Below are 17,937 nucleotides of genomic sequence, written 5' to 3' on the forward strand. Positions count from 1 at the left end.
GCGCAGGGCCCGTGAGGGGGTGTGCGCGGCGGCCGCCCGCCCCCGCAGGCCCTCACCCAGCGGGATGACGAGGAAGCGCATGTAGCCCAGCCAGTCGGGCGTCTTGTGGGAGAGCTGCTCCACGAAGAGCCGCAGGACCGCGCTGAGGTAGTGCTGCGCTCCGGCCACGGCGATCTTCACGGGGGTCGGGGGCTGGGAGTTGCAGTTGCAGCTGAGGCCCCGAGGGCAGGACACAGAGGGGACAGAGGCCTCAGGGCACCGTCCCTGCCGCCAGGATCACCCCACTGCGCCGGGGGCGGGGGGGTGTCCCCTGGGCCCCAGGCACACGCAGCTCGGGACAAAGCGAGCACCGTGCCCCCCACTGGCCACACCCAGGAGCGCCCACCAGCGCCCTGATCTGGACAGAGGGCGGGGCCGTGGGGAGCCCTCCCACAGCCCCCAGGACCAGCCACAGGCCAGGCTGGAGCGTGGGGGCCCCAACGGACACGGGGCGGCCCGCGCGTGGCAGCTGGACTCACTATCTCTGTATCCGCGAGACGATGGTGCTGAAGGCGGCCTGCACGTCGGCGGCGGAGCACGTGCACACCACGGGCAGCGTGTGCCTCTGCAGGACCTCCGACAGGAACTGGGGGCGAGGGGCGCGGGGAGCCTCAGAGTCCGCCGGCCTCGCAGTCAGCTCCACGCCTCGCAAGGACGGGCACGTGCTCTCTCCCTGGCAGGGAGGAGCCCCTTACCCCACCCCCCGCAGGGAGGACACCCCCTTCCCACCTGCCCCTGCCAGTCAGAGGTGTTGACGAGAATGATGTTTTCAGGGAGCTGGTCGTCAGAGATGAGGATGTGGTTTAACTGGTCGTACACCGTCTTCCTGGGGATCTGCAGACACAGGCCCGTCCACACCGGGTCGGGCGGCTGCTGCGTCCCCACTCCTGCCCCAGCAGCCGCCCAGGAGTGGGAAGGACAGCCCAGTCCCGCTCCTGCTCAGGAGCTTGGCTTTGTCTTGGACAGAGGTCAGTGGGCTGAAGATACCGTGGGATGGTCACATCCCGCCCTCGAGCTGCCCGGCCCCGGGGGCGTGGGTGCCCGTGGCCTCTGCTGGAGGCGCACCTGCAGCTGGCTCCTCGTGTCCGGGCAGCGCTCGTTGTCCAGACTGTTGGCCCGCTCGTTCTGCGGCCGCGCCGGCTGCCGCTCCTTCAAGGATGTGCTCCGGCCCCGGCGGCCGGCCTGCTTCCCCTCGGACCTGGGGGGACCAGGACAGGCTGGGGCGGGCCCGCATGCTTGCTGCCCCAGGGAAGGGGGCTGCCCAGCGGTGGGGGGCAGTGGTGGATTCACATGGGCGGGGGGGGGCTCATCTGTGGGGTGAGCGCAGAGGCCACGAGCATCCTGCACACGTGCTTCAACCCCACACAAAGCCCGATTCAACATGTGAAAGCAGAGAAGGGGCAGGGCACTGCACCCGACCACTGTCCCCCGAGAGCTGGCCGGGCTGCAGAGTGGCATCCCAGGGTAGGAACGGGGTCCCGGCCGCGGCTGGGAGGTTGGCCAGGTGCCCAAGGAAAGTGAGGAAGATGGGCTGGAGGCACATTCCAGGGAGGGGCTCAGAGACGACCCCAAGACTGACCAAGACGGCGGCGGGGGGCAGGGGAGAGGCCCTTCGAGAGCATCTTCCACAGCAAAGCTGCAACTCTGACCCCCACCTCTTTGAGGACCCTGAGGAGCAGGGCCCAGGCCCCCTGGGGCTCCTGTGTGGGGGCTCCAGCTTGACAGCACTGGGCACTCTCCTCCCACACCAGCGCCTGGTGCCACGCGGGGTCCACAAGGTACAGGTGGTAGAAAACATGAAACAGCCACAGGGCCACACCTCAGCCCCAGCAGGGGGGTGCGGGGGGTCCCCTGTGAACCTCTGGGTGGGCCCAGAGGTCTCTGTGCTTCTCATCTGGTCCAATGAGGCCCTGCCCACCACACTGGCCTCCCATGCCCGGCCCCCAGCCCCCCAGCGCATGCTGTCACCTGGTGGAGGGGATGACCAGGGACTCCGTCTTGGTGATCCGCCCACTGGGCGGCAGCTTCTCAGTGAACACATCCAGGGCCGAGGTCCCCACCTCCGGGCTGTCCTCAGGCTGTGCCGGCTGCTCCCCCAAGGCGGGGGTGCTCTGATGTGCAAAGAAGGAGACTCACTGGGAACCCTGTGGGAACCTCCCAAGGGCCGGCCTCACACCCAGGAAGTCCCTGGTGGGAGTGGGGGTGCTTAGGCCTTTTCTGGGCTGATGGCTCTCTGCTCTGTGTGTCTCTGGACACACTGGCCTGGCGAGCCCCGCTGACCTCCACGTCCAACCACAAGGCTCCTGGTCTTGGTGCACAGGGTCTGTGCTGACAGCAGCACAGGGGGACACCCACTGTCCCCAGTGATCCGGGGGCCCTGACTGTCCCGAGGGCAGGGGTGAATCCAGGGAGCCCTGATTGTCGCCCAGCTTAGAAGTGAATCAGGGGAACCCTGACTGATCCTCTGGGGACAAATCCATGGGGGCCTGAAAGTCCTCTAGGGTGGGGGTGAGTCCAGGGGGCCCCGCCCGTGGGCTCAGGCCCCTGAGGCAGCGTGTCAGCGGGCCCTGCGCCTGCTCACGTGGGTCACCGTGTCAGAGACGCTCTCGCTCGGTGGCCTGCCCCCCAGGGCTCGAGTTTTCTCGGGCACGTCGGCCTGTGTGGGCAAGATGGGAGTCAGGGTTTGATCAATGGTGGGCACTGAGGCTGGCTCACCTCTGAGCAAGGGAATCTGGGCTTGGGGGGCAGCCTGGGACCGCAGGCTTAGGCCACCCTGTGACAGTTGCCTGGCATCAGGCAGGGAGCTCCCGGCCATGCACAGACCCAGGAGCGCGGCCAGCTCTGGGCTGGTCTGACGCTGGCAAGTAAGGGACACCCTGAGTGACCAGAGATGGGAGACCCTGGACGCCCCACCCACGGTCTGGGGTCCCGGCAAGAGAGCGCAGCAGCCGCTCACCGGACTCGGGGGTTCCTTGTGGCTCCGAACGCTGTGGATGCTCCCGATTTCCGTCTGCGAGCTGGAGTGTGACAGCCCCTCGAAGTAGGGCCTGGGCACAGGGAGGGAGAGAGGTCACCCTCCAGGACCCTCCCCACATTGATGGTTCAACCACTATGCCCTGGGGTCTGGTGGCCACACAGGGCTGGCGTGGGGGCAAGGGAACCACAGCCCAGGACACGATGCCCTGCAGCCCGTCAGCTCCTCCATCAGCTCTGACGTCCACAGCAAAGGGCCTCATCCCCGAGACCTGGGCCCTCCCAGCCTGCGCTCAGGGAGGTGGCTGTGCCCAGCAGTCCTCCGCCTGGGGGACCTCAGGCCTCAGCTCGCAGAGTGCAGGCTCAGCAGTGCAATGACAGTGCTGTCTGCAGGGTCCAGTGAACCCTGGCCCACCAGGTCAAATGCACTGCCCCCAGCAGACAGCCAGGCGGGGGGCGGGGGGGGACTCATAGATTCAAAGACACTTAGAAGCTTTTCGGACAGTGTATGGGGCACACAATCTGGTGACAAAGCCACTTGAGGCAGAGAAACGTGAGCGTGAGGGCAGGACTAGGGCCTGCGATGCCCGTGCAGGCTCCCAGCATGGTGAGCACCAGCTGCCAGCGACCTGGAGGTGGCCCGGGTCAGCCAGCGGCTACAGAAGCAAGGCCCAGTCCAGCAGACGGGGGCAAAGCCCGAGGGCCCCGGGCCTTGCTGGCTGTGCAGGTGGCTGGGCAGCAGGCAGGAAGCCAAGTGGGCCAAGCTGGACCGCCGGAGCCACAGCGAAGGCCAGAGGCTGACCCTGAACCAGAGCCTGCGGATGCCACAGGCGCCCCCAGGACAGGCCGACCGGAGGGTCCACAGCTTCACGGGAAGCCCACCCTCCCCATGTGCATGTCTCCATCCAACCGGCACTCATCAAAACGTGAAGCCAAAGCCAGGAGGCCACAGGGGCTCTGGACTCCCATGTGGCCCCTGCTTGGCAGCCTCCCTGGACCCCACAGTGACGCCCCCAAGACAGAGGCCACACACACTCCTGCCCTCCCCTGCCCCGGCCAGGCCAACGCCCTGCTCCTGGGGGACACGCCCACTCCCCTCCCCTGCACACAGGGAGGCCTCGCGACCCCAGCAGCCTTTCTCTCCACGGGACAGAATGGCCCGTCCTGTGACAGGCGCCTCACTCAGCCCCGCTGGGACCCCGGGAGGACCTCTGAGCACCCTTCACACACAGAGCCCCTGCTCCTCCATCCCTGACCCCCCAAGGCTTCCCAACTGGCCTCCTGTCTTCATGCTTGCCTGGGGTTCCAGAGAGCTTACTCCAGAACACAGGCTCCCGTGCCCACCTGAGCTTTGGTTTGGGGGTGCTGAGGACACTGTCATCGTCCTCCAGGTCAGGGCCACTGTCGCTGGGGTTCTCCATGTCCAGCGTGTCATACAGAAGGTCCAGGTCCTCCTCCGCCTCGGGGACATGCTCTGCAGGGTCCTGCTCCGAATCCAGGACCTACGGTGACATTAGATGTGTGCGCGTGCTGGCACGGCGGGCCCCCTTGGCAGGACAGGCGGGAAGAGGGCGTGGGGCCACCGAGCACCGTCCCGCACATGCCAGCAGCCCAGATGTGCCAGGCGCCGGGGAGACCTCTGGGGCCCCCAGTCACCGGCGGCCAGGCACGGCTCGGCCACTCCTCCCGTGACCGATCTTCAAGGCAGAAGCGCACGGCTGAGGCAGACCAGCAGCGCGGCCCCAGGGCCTCCCTGGCCTCTCACTGTCCCCTCTCTGCCCCTGCAGGCACCCACTGAACCGACTTCTGTCCCCGTGCATCTGCCCTCTTCCAGAACGTCACAGAGACGGAGCCACACGGCAAGCGGCCCTCAGCGTGGCGCTTCTCTCTCCTGGCGGGACATGTGAGAGTGCCCACGTGTGTCTGCCCGCGAGTCCCTGCCACCACGCGCCCCGAACGCCGGCTCCACGCTCTGACCCGCCACCAGGGGTGGGCGTCCTGGGCTTTGTCGCTCCACATGAGCTTCCGTGACTGCTCATCGGTCTCTGCGTGGACGCGCGTGGATCTGTCGACGGCAACCACCAGGAACGCTGCTGGTGGAATTGCTTTGAGGAATTGCAGGCCGTTTTCCGCCGAGGCCCCTGCTGGCATTGCACACCCTCGCTGGCGTCTCCCTGTTCCGGCTGAAGTCACAGCTGCTCACAGGGGCCCTGTGCGTCCCGGCGAGGTTCTGGCTTGCGCCTTCTTGCAGGTTTGCCGGCTGTCTGCAGATCTTCTTCGGAGAAAACGTCTCATCAGACCCTCTGACCAACTGCTACACTGGACAATTAATTTCCTGCCCAGGTTGTCTTTTTATTTTGGGCTGGAAGCGTGCTCTCCGTCTTCTGGGTACTAGTCTTGTGTTGGATCTGTTTCATCTTTGGGACGGCTGTTCGCAGCAGAGGAGTTTTACCTTTTGATGGGGTCTATACCTATTTTCTCTCTGGGTGCCTGTGCTTCTGGTGTCCTGTCCAAGCCACACTGCCCAGCCCAGTCCGCAGAGTCCACTCCTCTGCTTTCTCCTAAGACTTCTGCAGCGTACGGTCTGGCATCATGTCTAGATCCATTTTGAGTTAATGTCTCTATACGGTGTGAGGCAGGCGTCCGGCCTCCCTCTCTGGCATGTGCAAATCTAGCTGTGCCATCACTGTCTTCCAAAACGCCTACTCTCCCGCCATCAAGTGGTCTTGGCAATCTTGTCAGAAATCAGCGGACTATAAACAGAAGGAGTCAGGGAACCCAGGTGGCTCAGTCGGTTAAACGTCCGACATCAGCTTAGGTCATGAACTCAGGCCCGTGAGTTCTAGCCCCACATCAGGCTCTGTGCTGACAGCTCAGAGCCTGGAGCCTGCTTCAGATTCTGTGTCTCCCCCTCTCTGCCCCTACCCCTTCACTCCCCCCTCTCAAAAAGCAAGTAAATGTTAAAAAATTTTTTTAATGGATTCACTTCTGGTCCCGCTGATCCATCACACGGTTTTGATTACTGTACCTCTTCTGAAGTTTTGAAATTAGAAAGCATAAGTGCTTCAATTTTGTTGTTTTTAAAGATTGTTTATTCTACGTATCCTGGGTCCCTTGCGTTTCCACGTAAGTTTTAGGACCAGCTGGTCTGCAAAAAGGCAGCTGGGGATGTGGCAGGGACCGTCCTGAATGTGCCGGGTGGTCTGGGGAGAAGCTAACCTCAGCGCCTGGCCTGGAGCCTCCGTGCGCACGAGTGGCCGTCACCCTCAGTCCTGCCATAGCCACGTGTGGCAGTGACACCTGGGACACTTACCTGCCACCTCTCCCAGGCAGATCCAGAACCTGCGGACTAGTTTTTCTCTGTGCACGTTAAAGGTAAAAGCAAGGCATTTTTCTTCTGGTTATGAAGGTGAGCAAGCCCGTCACCGCACAAGTGGGGCAGCAAACAGCTCGGAGGGGGAGCGCGAGTGCCATGGCATGTCCGTGGCGGGGGCCGGGTGTGCGGCACTGGGGTCCACGGAAGCTGCTCTCCGCTCAGCTCTCCAAACCTGATGCTGCTCTAACATACAGGCGGCTTAGAACCAGCAGAAATATGGCGCTCACGGCCATACCCCGAATGCCGTTCAGCTTCCCTCCTGGTCTGTTTGCGGAGTTGTGATTTGAGAGACACGCAGGCAGCTGCCACTCGACCCCCAAGGTGTCACGGGGGCCCAGGAGGGTCAGAGCAGAGCCGAGACAGGGCCCGGGCGCCCCCAGAGCCCTCACCTCGCCCGGACACCCGCCATGGGCCCGGGTGCAGGCGGGCCCTCACTCACCTCATCTGACACTTTAAACCTTCGCAGCAAGGCCACGACCTTCTGCTTGAAGTTCTGTTGCTGCAAGACAAGCCGGACAGAATCAGAACCGAAGGGGGCGGGCTCCCTGCAGGGGACGCAGCAGAGGTGCTGCTGGCAGAGGGGAGGCGTGGACGCTGCCTGGGTGGGCTCTGTGAGCGCAGCCCTTTGCCAGCATTTGGAACCACAGCAGCACTGGACTTGGGGACAGACCCAGGAGGGGCACCGGGAGGGGCACCGGGAGAGGGACGCAGGGGGGCGTGCGCCATCCCCACGGTTCTTCCAGGGGCCTCCTGTAACCGGCCCCTTCCTGCGGCACTGCCTCCCTCCCGTAGGACCCAGGGTGGACACAGGCTGGGCAGCAGGGACATAGAGGGCTCAGCAGAGACCCCAAGCTCCTTGTGTGCCCAGCACTGCTCTGGCCTCAGAGTCCGAGCCCTGGCCATGAGTGAGGCAGCCGCCCTTAGCCACCCTCAAGGGGGGTGACCCTAGCAAAGGGGGCCCACGCTCCCCTGCACGGGCCCTCAGTGTGAACGAAGGCTCACACAGGTGCTAGCGTGCCCCACCTGCTGTGCCGGAGCCTCCAGAGGAGGCAGGGAGGCGTCTGGGCTTGGGCCCTGTGGCCCCATCACCCCGAGCGAGGCTTCTGTGTCCACCCACTGTGCTGGCTGGTGACTGTCCCAGTGCTGGGCATCCTGTGATGGGCTGAGGCCTCCGCCTGGAGCTCCCCCTCCCCCTTCCAGGAAGAAGCCCCACAGGCCGGCCCCACCCTCAGGGCCACTATGCTGGGCCGGCCAGATGAGGAACAGAAACAAGGGACAGGCCTCACTCAGGGAAAGGGACAGCCTCCCAGCTCTGCTGGTGGAGCGGCCCGAGCAGCACTGTGGTCTGGGAACAGGCCTCCTCCTGCTTCCTCCCCTGCCCCCGGGGCCAGGAGCAACGGCCAGAGGTGAGGCCCAGGACGCCTGCCAGGGAGGCGCTAAAGGACCACACTCAGCAGCTTGAGGCCGCGTGTTCATGCAGCATCTAAGTGACTCGGCCTCGGGAAAGCTAGCAAAGCCAGGCCAGCGGGGGACCCCTCCCAACACCCTACCCGGGGCCCCCTGCCCCTCACCCTCCACCCTCCCCCAGTGTTAGTAAAACCAGTTTCCACCGACCCTGGTCATGGACGCCGTTCTTACTATCGATCTCCGCTGCTTCTTGGGCTTGCCCACATCGAAGTCCTCCTCGTCCAAGTCCTGGGGAGACAGGGGCCGCGGGCTGGGAGGACTGCGCCCGCAGGCTCGCACTCCTCACCTGCACGCAGGGCCCCCAGGGGGCCCCAGCTTACCTGCCCCTGCACGGCGTCATCACTGGCCTCCTGCTCCGAGGAGAAGCTCTCATACTCCTCCTCAGAATAGTTATCTGGGGAAGGAGCACACGGACGGGGAGCGCCTTGAGATTCCGACCATGTCCCAGCAATGGGGCGGCAGCCAGAGGACCGGCCCTGGGCACACGGGAGTCGCGCAGCCCCGACGACACTTCTGGGTGGGGGCAGGGCTGTGCCTCTCCACTCCCACAGTGGCCCCCCCGGGCCTCTGACACTTCAGCCTGGCCCTCGTGCCTGACTGTGGCCCCCACGTGCCCTCCCACGCCTCAGGGGAACAGTGGCCCCACAGTGACGGGCAACAGCCACGCCAGGACCTGTGCCCGACCCTGGCAGGCATCATGGTGAGCCCCAGGGCCTCCTGCTGAGCTCCTAGCTGCGGGACACGGGGATGGGATCCCCCAGCCCAGGCGCCCAGAGGAGGCATGATGTTGCCATGAGGCTGCGGCCCAGAGGGAAACCGCAGACCCTTTCGGCCCCTCCCCGGCTTCTCAAATCCAGCAGGACAGGAAGGCAGACACACCTGTGGACTTGGCCTTGGGCCCAGCCTGCATGGCACTGTCCTCGTGGTCAATGGGCTGGCTGGACAGGGAGAAGATCCAGACCTCAGCCACCTTCACAGAGGCCTCCTTGGTGCTGCTGCAGAGGCTCAGAACCTGGCCGCCCTCGGACGGGTGCTGCATCACCTGGGGGCGGGGCTCGGCTCTAGAAAGCACCCCGGGGCAGGGCTAGCACCCGGCAGCCCCCCCTTCTGGGTGCATGTGAGCAAGGGCGAGAGACAGGACCGGGGGGCAGCCGGACAAGAGGAGGCCACGGGAGACAGTGTGCCGGCCGCGGGAGGACGCCGGCGAGGAACGGGGGGTCGGCACTAACTGGGGACTGAAGCTGCCAGACAGCGGAAGGACTTCGCAGCAGCCAACACTGTGTGACGCTGTGGCTGTGGGCCACAAGCCCCTGGGATCCCAGCCCAGGGACCTGCGTCTGTGGGGGACCACGGAGGACCAGGCAGCAGCATGGGCTGGGGGTCTCATGCGGCAAAGCCAACACCTGCCAGGCAGGCCCACCAGGCTGGTGAGTCCTTAGAGCTGTTTCCGTCGGGAGAGATTTCAAGTAGACCAGGGAGAGGGGCACCTGCCTCCGTGCACCCCATGCACTGGCCGTGGTAACAGCCTGTGGTCCACATTGGTCCCTCAACCCAGCACTGCCATCATCCGAGCCCTGTGTGGGGTCCCAGGCCACATGAGGATGGCGCAGGGTCAGCCGGGTCAGCCCACTCACACGTGGCACCCTGCCCTGCCCCAGGTGGGCACTAGCATAGCTCTGCATGGGCATCAAAGTGGCCTAGACAGCACGGACCACCAGCCCAAGGCGGTGAAGGCCCCCAGCACGAGACACCAGGTCCGCCCCACGGCTCCCAGAGGCCCCAGGAGAGACTCAGGGCTCCGCTCCTGAGCCCCACCCCAGCTACACTGCGGGACGCCAGGTCCTCCAGGACGAGGTGGCATCGGCCCATTGGGGTCTGTGCTGACGAGCAGCCCCTGTTCCCCCAGAAACTTCCTGACGTTCACGTCAACTGCTGACACGGCGCAAGCACGTGCCACCCTCCTAGGCAGGGTGGACGGAAGGGGGCATGGATGTCCAGGGGGTCCAGCTGGGGTGGGGGCGCTTGCCGGATGCTCCCCCCGGGACAGCGCAGGATGGACCTACTCATTTTCTCTTGGCCAAAGGGCAGCCCAACCACACAGGCCATCGGGTCGAAGCACCGGGGCGGGAGGGGGGGGGGGAGAGGCAGCAGGCCGAGCAGGGACGCACTCACCTCAGCCATGTTGATGGAGCCCGCCGCCAGCGTCTTGTAGCCCAAGATCGTCCGGTTCTTGTACCGTTTTCTCCGCTGCAGCATGATCTGAAGCTTGTTGCCTTCTCTTTTCAAGAAGTGAGGGTACTGCAGAGAGGGGGAGTCACGGCTGCCATCTGTGCCAGCCGCCACCCTGGCCAGGCTCACTCCTGGCCGGGCCACCGTGTGCCTCAGTCTGCGACACAGTAAAAGCCGCCGCCGGCATACATGAGCAGCCTGCTGGGCCACTGGGCAATCGGTGGGGCCGTGGCCACCCAGCACAGCTGCCCGCGGTGCCGACTGCAGAGGGCGTGGGCCGAGTGGGGCTGGTCCAGGCCGCCCTGCAGAGCAGGCCAGGGGCTGTGGCCTCAGGGCTTGTGTGCACGGCTGTCGCGGCCCCAGAGCCGAGCACTCACAGGGGTGAGCTGCACGCCCTGTGAACCACACTCCGATCCTGGCCCCCAGAGTCAGCACGTAACCCAGAAGGTCCTGTGGTGGCGCCAGAACTAGGGTCGTGTGCCCCCTGGCCCCGGGCACAGCCAGACAGGCCCAGCGGCTGGCAGGGGGTGGGGGTCGGCAGGGTTCTCACGGACTTCACTAAACCCCAGCCCTGCGAGACGGACTCGTGAGGAGAGAAGGCTTCAACAGGAGCTGACGGACGCCCACGACGGTATCCATCTTTAACGCGAGTGTGTCACCCCACAAAGAGAAAGCAAGGCCAGCCCTCTGGGGTGTCCAGGGCAGGGGCTGTTTCTCGTTGGGGGGCGCGTGCCATGGTCACACTGAACCCAGCACACTTTGAAGGGGTGTGACCTTGCGGTACCGAGGGTCTGTATATTCCCCCCACCTCTTCTAAACACTGGAATACACCCTTTCAAAGAGTTTTTCTTTCTTTAACTAATCTCTACACCCAATGTGGGGCTCGAATGCACAACCTCCAGCGACTGAGCCCGCCGGGTGCTCCCAACACGGCCTTTTGAGGGTGAGGATAGGCCTCCCTACGTCCGCTTCACAGCAGGAAGAGGGAAAACACGATCTAACAAAGCGCACATCTTCTCAGGTTCCAGGGTGGCCGAGCGCGGAGGGCAGGCCCACCTGCAGCGAGAACGTCAGCGCCAGGTCGGTCTCCACTTGTCCACTGGGGGGCAGCACGATCTCGTGGGAGCGCAGGATCCGCTTGGAGCCCTGGGACACAACAGGGCAGGTGCTCGCTCACCAGAGGAAGCCGGCTGAGGACGTCCTGTGGGCTCCCCGAACACGCTCAGGACCAAGGGCCGCGGGCCAGGGGCGGAGGCTGAGCACGGGATTCCCAAAGGCGCCGCTCGGGGGACTTCTCAAGAGCCTTAAAAACGTCCACGTCCTGTGACCCTCCAAGTCCTCCCGTTGCTGCCCAAGAACGGTCCCTGCCACACTTCATGTGACAGCGCAGCAGCGGAGTCAGGGTAAGTGGACGACACCTGTAGGAACAGGTGTGCAAGACGCCACGCATCTCTGACGGGTGGCTGCCTCCCCAGAAAGCAAAATGCGGTGCAGGTGCAGTAACCCGTGGCAGCACCATCAGGGGGCCCGAGGAGAAGTCTAGAAACACACTTGCAAATGCACGGACACAGGCACAGAGCACAGCGCAGGGTGTAAGGAGGCCTCAGATCACCGGGGGAGACTGGTCACCAAACATACAGATCCTCAAACCCTCTACCAAAATAAACCCCAAATGCATTAAAAATGTTCCTCACAGTATTGTTTCAAAAGCAGCTGCCCCAGGGGCGCCTGGGCGGCTCAGTCGGTCAAGCATCCAACTTCAGCTCAGGTCATGGTCTCACAGTCTGTGAGTTCAACCCCCTCGTTGGACTGTGTGCTGACGGCTCAGAGCCTGGAGCCTGCCTCAGATTCTGTGTCTCCCTCTCTCTCCCCCCCTCACCCACTTGCACTCTCTCTCAAAAACATTAAAAACATTTTTTTAAGTGGCTGTGCCAACATGGACATGGCAGAAGAACACGGGCAGACCCGGGAGGCAGGATGCTGAGTGCAGGAAGTCACGGGACGGACAGGTGCAGCCCCACATCTGCAGGGCGCCAAGAGGAGGTGGGTTCAGAGCCACAAAGGAGAGGCGTGGCTACCAGAGTGGGGGTGGGGGAGCTCCTGAGGTGTCTGACCAAGAGGAGGGTGGAGAAGCGGCTGAGAGCAGGGCGGTGCGGGGGGGAGGTCCAGGACAAAACACAGATGTGAGGCAGACAGGAGTGACAGGGAGGGGTCCTGGGCACAGCTGTGGGGCCAGGTGGATGGTCTCGGACCACATGGCATTGGCTGCTCCCAGCCCACGCGGAACGGTGGAGCATGCAGACCAGCACCCGTGTCCCTGAGCTCACGGGGTCCATGGGTGTGGGCTCCAGCAGCCTGGGATTGGGGGTGAAGCAAGCACTCTGTCCTGTGGGCCTGACGGTCTGGGGGCCCCAACAGGAAGCAGAGCTGCGGTGGGGGGGCACTGGGAGGAGGCGCCAGCACATTCAGTGCCTGTGAGCATGGCTCCTGGGGGAGGGAGGGACCTGCAGAGTGGGCCCATCGGTGGGGGGTATACGTCTGCAAAGGGCCACATGAAGCACCGTCTGAGCAGCCGAGGACTGAGTGCCTCCTGACTTGGCAAGTGGACAGGGAACTGGTGTCCCTGAAGGGGACCCTCCTGCAGAGGGGCTGAGGGCTGCATGAAGGCAGTGCTGAGGGCCTGAGGGGCTGGGGTGGGGACCGGGTCAGGTCCTCCTGGAACAGTGGTTCCAAGGCAGGGTCCTGTGCGGACCAGAGGCACAGAGGGGTGTGAGGACGAGAGGCGGGCACCGCTGGGCCGGCCCTGGGTCAGAGGCTGGTGGAGAAGGGCCAGCGGGTGCCCGGCACACATGCGAGGGTGTGGCAGCCGGTCTGCACCACGATCCTGCCCTGGGAAGGCCCACGTGTGAGTGACCCGCACGCTCACTTCCCCCCACGCGCCCGAGGTGTGTGGCGTCCAACCGAGCTGAGCATCAGGGCCCTCCTCCAGGTCAAGGGGCCGGGGCAGAGGGCTGCTGGAGCGGCCGAGCCCACGCACCCCCTGGGCCTGGGCGGCACGGCCTCGGTGCTGACGGCCCTCACCTGCATCTTGACGGCAATCACCACGGAGACGAGCTCCTTCTCCAGCTCCGTGAACACCACCAGCTTCTTCAAGGTCAGGCTGCACAACCTGCAGAGGGCACAGGGCTGCTCAGCACGGCTCGAGCCGAGGAGGAGGGCCGGCTCCCAGCAGCTCCAGCCCCAGGTGTGGCCTTCACATCTCCTCGGGGACCCTGGCTAGGCCTAGGGCCACCCTCAAGGCTTCCTGCAGGTGGTGCATGCCACTCCGCATCCCCTTGCTCCAGAGGGTTCCAGGGGGCGGGTCTCCTGCTTGTGCGGGCGGCCTGACGCAGGTCTGTGGGCAGGAGAGGCCAGGGAAGGGCGCGCAGACCACGGAGGCTCCCAGGTACCAGGTGCTGGCTGCCCACCGAGCACAGCCTCGTCAGGCCCCGCCCCCTCCCCCCCCTCCTTTTGACCAGGCCCACCGGGTCATTCCAGGGCCCATCTAGACTCCCGCCCCTCACCTCGCCCCCGCCCCCGCCCCAGGTCTCTGGCCAGAGGCCCCAGCCTCCCCAGAACCCTTCCGGTCCTCACTCCACCTCCCAATCCCAGCGCAGGGGCCTGGGGGCAGGGGCCAGGGGTCCACGCCTGCACTGTGCCCCTCGGTACCTGGGTGCCCTTGCTTCTACTGTCGCTGCAGCGTGCGCCTCGAACACCTGACATTAAGGAACTTGTCCACGGAGCCTTCCCTTCCGGGAGGCAGCGGCCCCCGAGGGCCCCCAGAACAACCCCACCAGGGAGCCCGGGCCGGGGAGGTGGGAAGCGGCCAGGGTGGGGTGGGGGGCCCAAACCGAACTCAGCCGGGACCTCCCTCCGCGGCTCCCTGAAACCCTGGCTCAGTTTCCCGCCCTGAGGCTGGTGGGCTGCTGCCAGGACAGTGCGGTGCCCAGCTTCACCAGGAGTCAGGACTCCATGGCCGGCCACACAGCTCCGAGGGCCAGCATGAGTCCCGGACACCTGTGCCGGGGGCACACAGGCCCTGTTTGGGAAAGGCACTCTGTCTATGCCCAGATGAGTCACTCAGTCCCCGAAGTCACCAGACACTTTGCCTGCTCACATTTCTACATCCAGACAGCAGGGAGCAACCCTGCAAGGCAGGTGGGCTCAGGTCTGGATACAGGGCCCTGGGTCGAGAGGGGGTGGGGCTTGGGGGGGCCTGTGGTCAACGGTGTGGCCTTGGAAAGTTCCATGGGCTTTCTGAGCACTTGCCAACCACCCATGGGGCAGAGACACCCACCATCATCCTGGGCATGGAGCAGAGACCCCACTGCCATTCTGGGCATGAAGACCCTCCTTTTCTGTGTTTTATTAGATTCTGTGTTTACCTTTTTGACATCTGTTCATTGTAGGGCCAACTCATGGCCAGAACCGTTACATCTCCCCTGAATCCAGGGCCCATACTCTGAACCTCTCCTTAACTAACCCTTAACACCAACCCAGTATCCCCTGCCCTAAACACCCAGGGCCAGCCCCCAGGACCTGCTGCCTCCTGTTTCTAGGGACGGCGGCGAAGGACAGTGAACTCTTCTCTCAACGGCAGTCACCTCTGATAAGCTAGGACAGGCACAAACCACGCACGCCCATCCCGGGCCGAACGCCAGCCTGCCACAATGCGGCACTCAGGGCCACTGCACTCCACTGAGCCCGCAGGGGCCAGGGCACAGCTGCGAGGGCCTCCCAGGCAGCGAGGCAGGTGACCGGCAGCAGGAGGCTCCAGGCTGGGAGGTGTCCCTCACGGTCCCGACACGCAAGAGCCCCGGGGAAGCCCAGCCCGCTCTGCCCGGCAGGCCACTCTGAATCTGTGCTAACGGACTGCAAAGATGTCACGCAGAACCGGAGCTGCTTCGTCTCTAAAGAACAGAAGTGTGTTCACATAAAGTGTGTTCTCTGAGCCCCATGGACTCAGCTAGAGATCAACAGCAGAGGGGCACCCAGCCAGCTTGGTCCATGGACTCTAGATCTCAAGGTCAGGACTTGGAACCCCATGTTGGCTGAGGAGCCTACTTAAAACGAAAACAAAAAGCCCAAACAAACAAACAGAAATCAGCAGTAGACAGGCAGCTGGAAACGCCAACCACTGGGGACAGTAGGCAGCACTCTGACCCATGAGGAAAGCGCAGAGGAAACAGGAAGTACTAGCAGCGACCCCTGGGAGGCAGCCCCCGGGCCTCCGCTCACTCACGCTGGGCAGTGAGAAAGGTCTCCAGTGTCCAGGCTGGGCGCCACCTCACGACCCTGGGAAAGGCGGCAACGGAGCCCAAAGCAAGTGGGGCCAGGAAGTAAGAAGACAAAAGCAGAAACGAAATCAAAGATAAAAAAAATATGGAAATAAAATATAGAGTAAAGGCCAAAATAAAAACAAAAACTCGATCTTTAGGAAGAGCAATAAAACTGATAAGACCTCTAGCCCAACAAAGAAAAGAGGACAAAACAGGCAATACCAGAAATGAAAGCTCACAGGGGCCTCACCAACACTGACTGGGGATGGAGGGGGAGAAATCTGGGGGCTCCGACACAATGTAACAGCAATGTAACAGTATGTAACAATATGCAATGACATCCTAAAGCTACAGACTATGGCTGATCATGAACAGATCATCTGAACAGCCTAATCCATCAAAGAAATTGAACAGCTAGCCACTTTCTGAAAAAGAAAACTCTAGGTGGACTTAACCCAACATCAAAAGATAAAACCCCACCAATTCCACATCATATCTCTCAGAAAATAGAAGAGGAGGAAGTACTTCTCAACTCATTCTGAGGTCAGCAATTACCCTGACACCAACACCAGACAGAAACATACAAAAAAGAAAACTATAACCCAATATACCTTTATGAACACAGCCGTAAAGATCTTCAACAAGGTATTAGCACACAACTCCTCATGTATGAAAAGGAATGAACAGAACCTGCCACCATGTGTGTCTGTTCCAGGAATTCTAGGCTTGTCAACATTTGTAACCAATCAGTGGTTAAGAAAAATAAATTGACAAAATTCAATTCCATTTGTGATTAAAACTCTTGGCCAACTTGGGGCAGAGAGGAGCTTCCTGAATGGCCAATGTCATGCTGGGCGCCAGACAGACCAGCACCTGAGGCTGGGGTAGGCCTCCCCCTCCCTGGGGTAGGCTGGCCCCTGCAGCCCGGCCCAGCAGGCTGAAGGCCTGCCTGCGAGATGAGGCCAGAAAATTAGACAAAAGCCACACGGGGTGGAGAAGAGAAAACACAGCTCTTGTTGGCAGACCACCCAACAGTTCGGCAGCCCAGCCCCAGGAATGTGGAAATGTGAGCGCCCCCGAACTAATGAGCACGGCGAGATCACAGGATACAAGTTCAACAGATAAATCGTCTCATGTCTACATATTAGCAATGAACGACTGAAGTCAGTTTTCTAAAACTCCGTTTGTAGGAACTCCGAAGCAAACGGAAACACCTGAACACAATGAAACCAGGGCGGGGCCTGCCGGCTGGGGAGAGCGGGTGACCAGGGGTCCAGAGGCGGGCCCGAGCCGCTGCACAGGCATCAGTGCTCCCCAGACCAGGCCTGAGGCTCAGCGCCCCTGCGATCCCAGCACGACTCTTTGGCACCTACCAGTGAGCGGAGTTTTAAGTTCACATGGAACGGCAGAGGAACGAAGCTGATCCAGAGGACTCTTAAGAGGAGAACCCGGGAAGGTGGGGGCTGTCCAGACCTGCAGGGCCTGTGGCCCTCAGGGTGGCGCGCTGCTCTCGAGGGGCAAAGCAGGGAGGTGCGGGACGGAAGCAGGAAGTCCACTATACTAGACTTCACCAAAATTTTGTGAAAAAATGGAAAGAAGCTAGAACTGGAGAAAATACTTGCACACTGCATATATGACCAAGGGTTTAATCCACAATATATAAAGAACCCTAAAACTCAACAATAGGACAAAAAAAGTAGGCACAAAATTGCAAATGCTTCACCAAAAAAGACATACGGACAGTAAACGAGCATATGGAAATATTCAAATGAAAACCAACAGCAGTCAGCACCTCACACCTACTGTAGGGCTGGTTCTGGTGGACTGCCCAGTGTCCTGAGCCTGGTGGAGGGGGCAACGGGGACATCAGAGTTGTGGGCAAACATGGGGCAGGCTGAACTTTACTGTGAGTTGTAAACAGTAAGTTTTCAAAAGTTAAACAAAGCCACAAGCCCCAAGGGATGTATCAGCCCACTGCAGACAGGAGGCCTTATCGGGGTCCTGCTGAGGATAAACCATTATCTGAAATGCCTGCACAGTCCTCGTTTGGGACAGGGTCTCTAGCTCCTCAGGGCGTTCACCCTTCCTGGCGGGACGGGGCGGGGTCCAGGGCAGGCCCGCACCTGCTGGCCACGGCGGGGGCGGAGACGACAGTATGGCGGCACCCGCTCTGCTGGGTCGTCGGCACAGGGGGCCCTCGGGAGGCCACAAGCAGAGCCGCGGGCTTTCTGGTGGAAGGGAAGGTGAGCTCGTGGCCGTGCAGAGGGTCCGTCTACACCGGCGCTGAGCCGCTTGCCTCTCCAGAGTCAAGCCTCCCAGACGGGTGGGACAATCACAAGCCATTTGGATTCCCTCTACCTTTTCTTTTTTTAATTCTAAGATATATTCGAGCTGATGCTACTTGTGCAAACAACATGAAAAGCAGAGTCATTTGCACGCAGACCCTGAGCCAGGAGGAAGAAACGCTCCTTGTTTTTACACAAGACTGGTTCTCAGAGAAAGGCCTGGGGGCCGGGTCGGGCACGGGCGCTCAGG

The 17,937-nt window shown here is 62.4% G+C and overlaps 1 protein-coding gene across 2 annotated transcripts in view; it reads right to left on the bottom strand.

Moving 5' to 3' along the window:
- PACS2 (phosphofurin acidic cluster sorting protein 2) overlaps positions 1-17,937 on the bottom strand; it is a 51,256-nt gene that overhangs the window by 10,679 nt on the left and 22,640 nt on the right. The window contains exons 2-16 of one of the 2 annotated variants that reach the window (XM_029953083.1): positions 13,166-13,253; positions 11,141-11,230; positions 10,028-10,153; positions 8,735-8,897; positions 8,176-8,249; positions 8,027-8,083; positions 6,828-6,887; positions 4,357-4,514; positions 2,996-3,086; positions 2,621-2,695; positions 2,008-2,150; positions 1,105-1,237; positions 769-873; positions 519-625; positions 57-211 (exon numbers count right to left, since the gene is read on the bottom strand). In XM_029953083.1, the coding sequence (XP_029808943.1) occupies positions 57-211; positions 519-625; positions 769-873; positions 1,105-1,237; positions 2,008-2,150; positions 2,621-2,695; positions 2,996-3,086; positions 4,357-4,514; positions 6,828-6,887; positions 8,027-8,083; positions 8,176-8,249; positions 8,735-8,897; positions 10,028-10,153; positions 11,141-11,230; positions 13,166-13,253 (1,625 nt within the window). Of the gene's footprint in view, positions 1-56; positions 212-518; positions 626-768; positions 874-1,104; positions 1,238-2,007; positions 2,151-2,620; positions 2,696-2,995; positions 3,087-4,356; positions 4,515-6,827; positions 6,888-8,002; positions 8,084-8,175; positions 8,250-8,734; positions 8,898-10,027; positions 10,154-11,140; positions 11,231-13,165; positions 13,254-17,937 lie in introns of both variants that reach the window. The other variant, XM_029953082.1, reaches the window with a different exon arrangement.

This window comes from Suricata suricatta, chromosome 9 (genome assembly GCF_006229205.1).
Source record: "Suricata suricatta isolate VVHF042 chromosome 9, meerkat_22Aug2017_6uvM2_HiC, whole genome shotgun sequence".
In the NCBI taxonomy this organism is placed as follows: Eukaryota; Metazoa; Chordata; class Mammalia; order Carnivora; family Herpestidae; genus Suricata; species Suricata suricatta.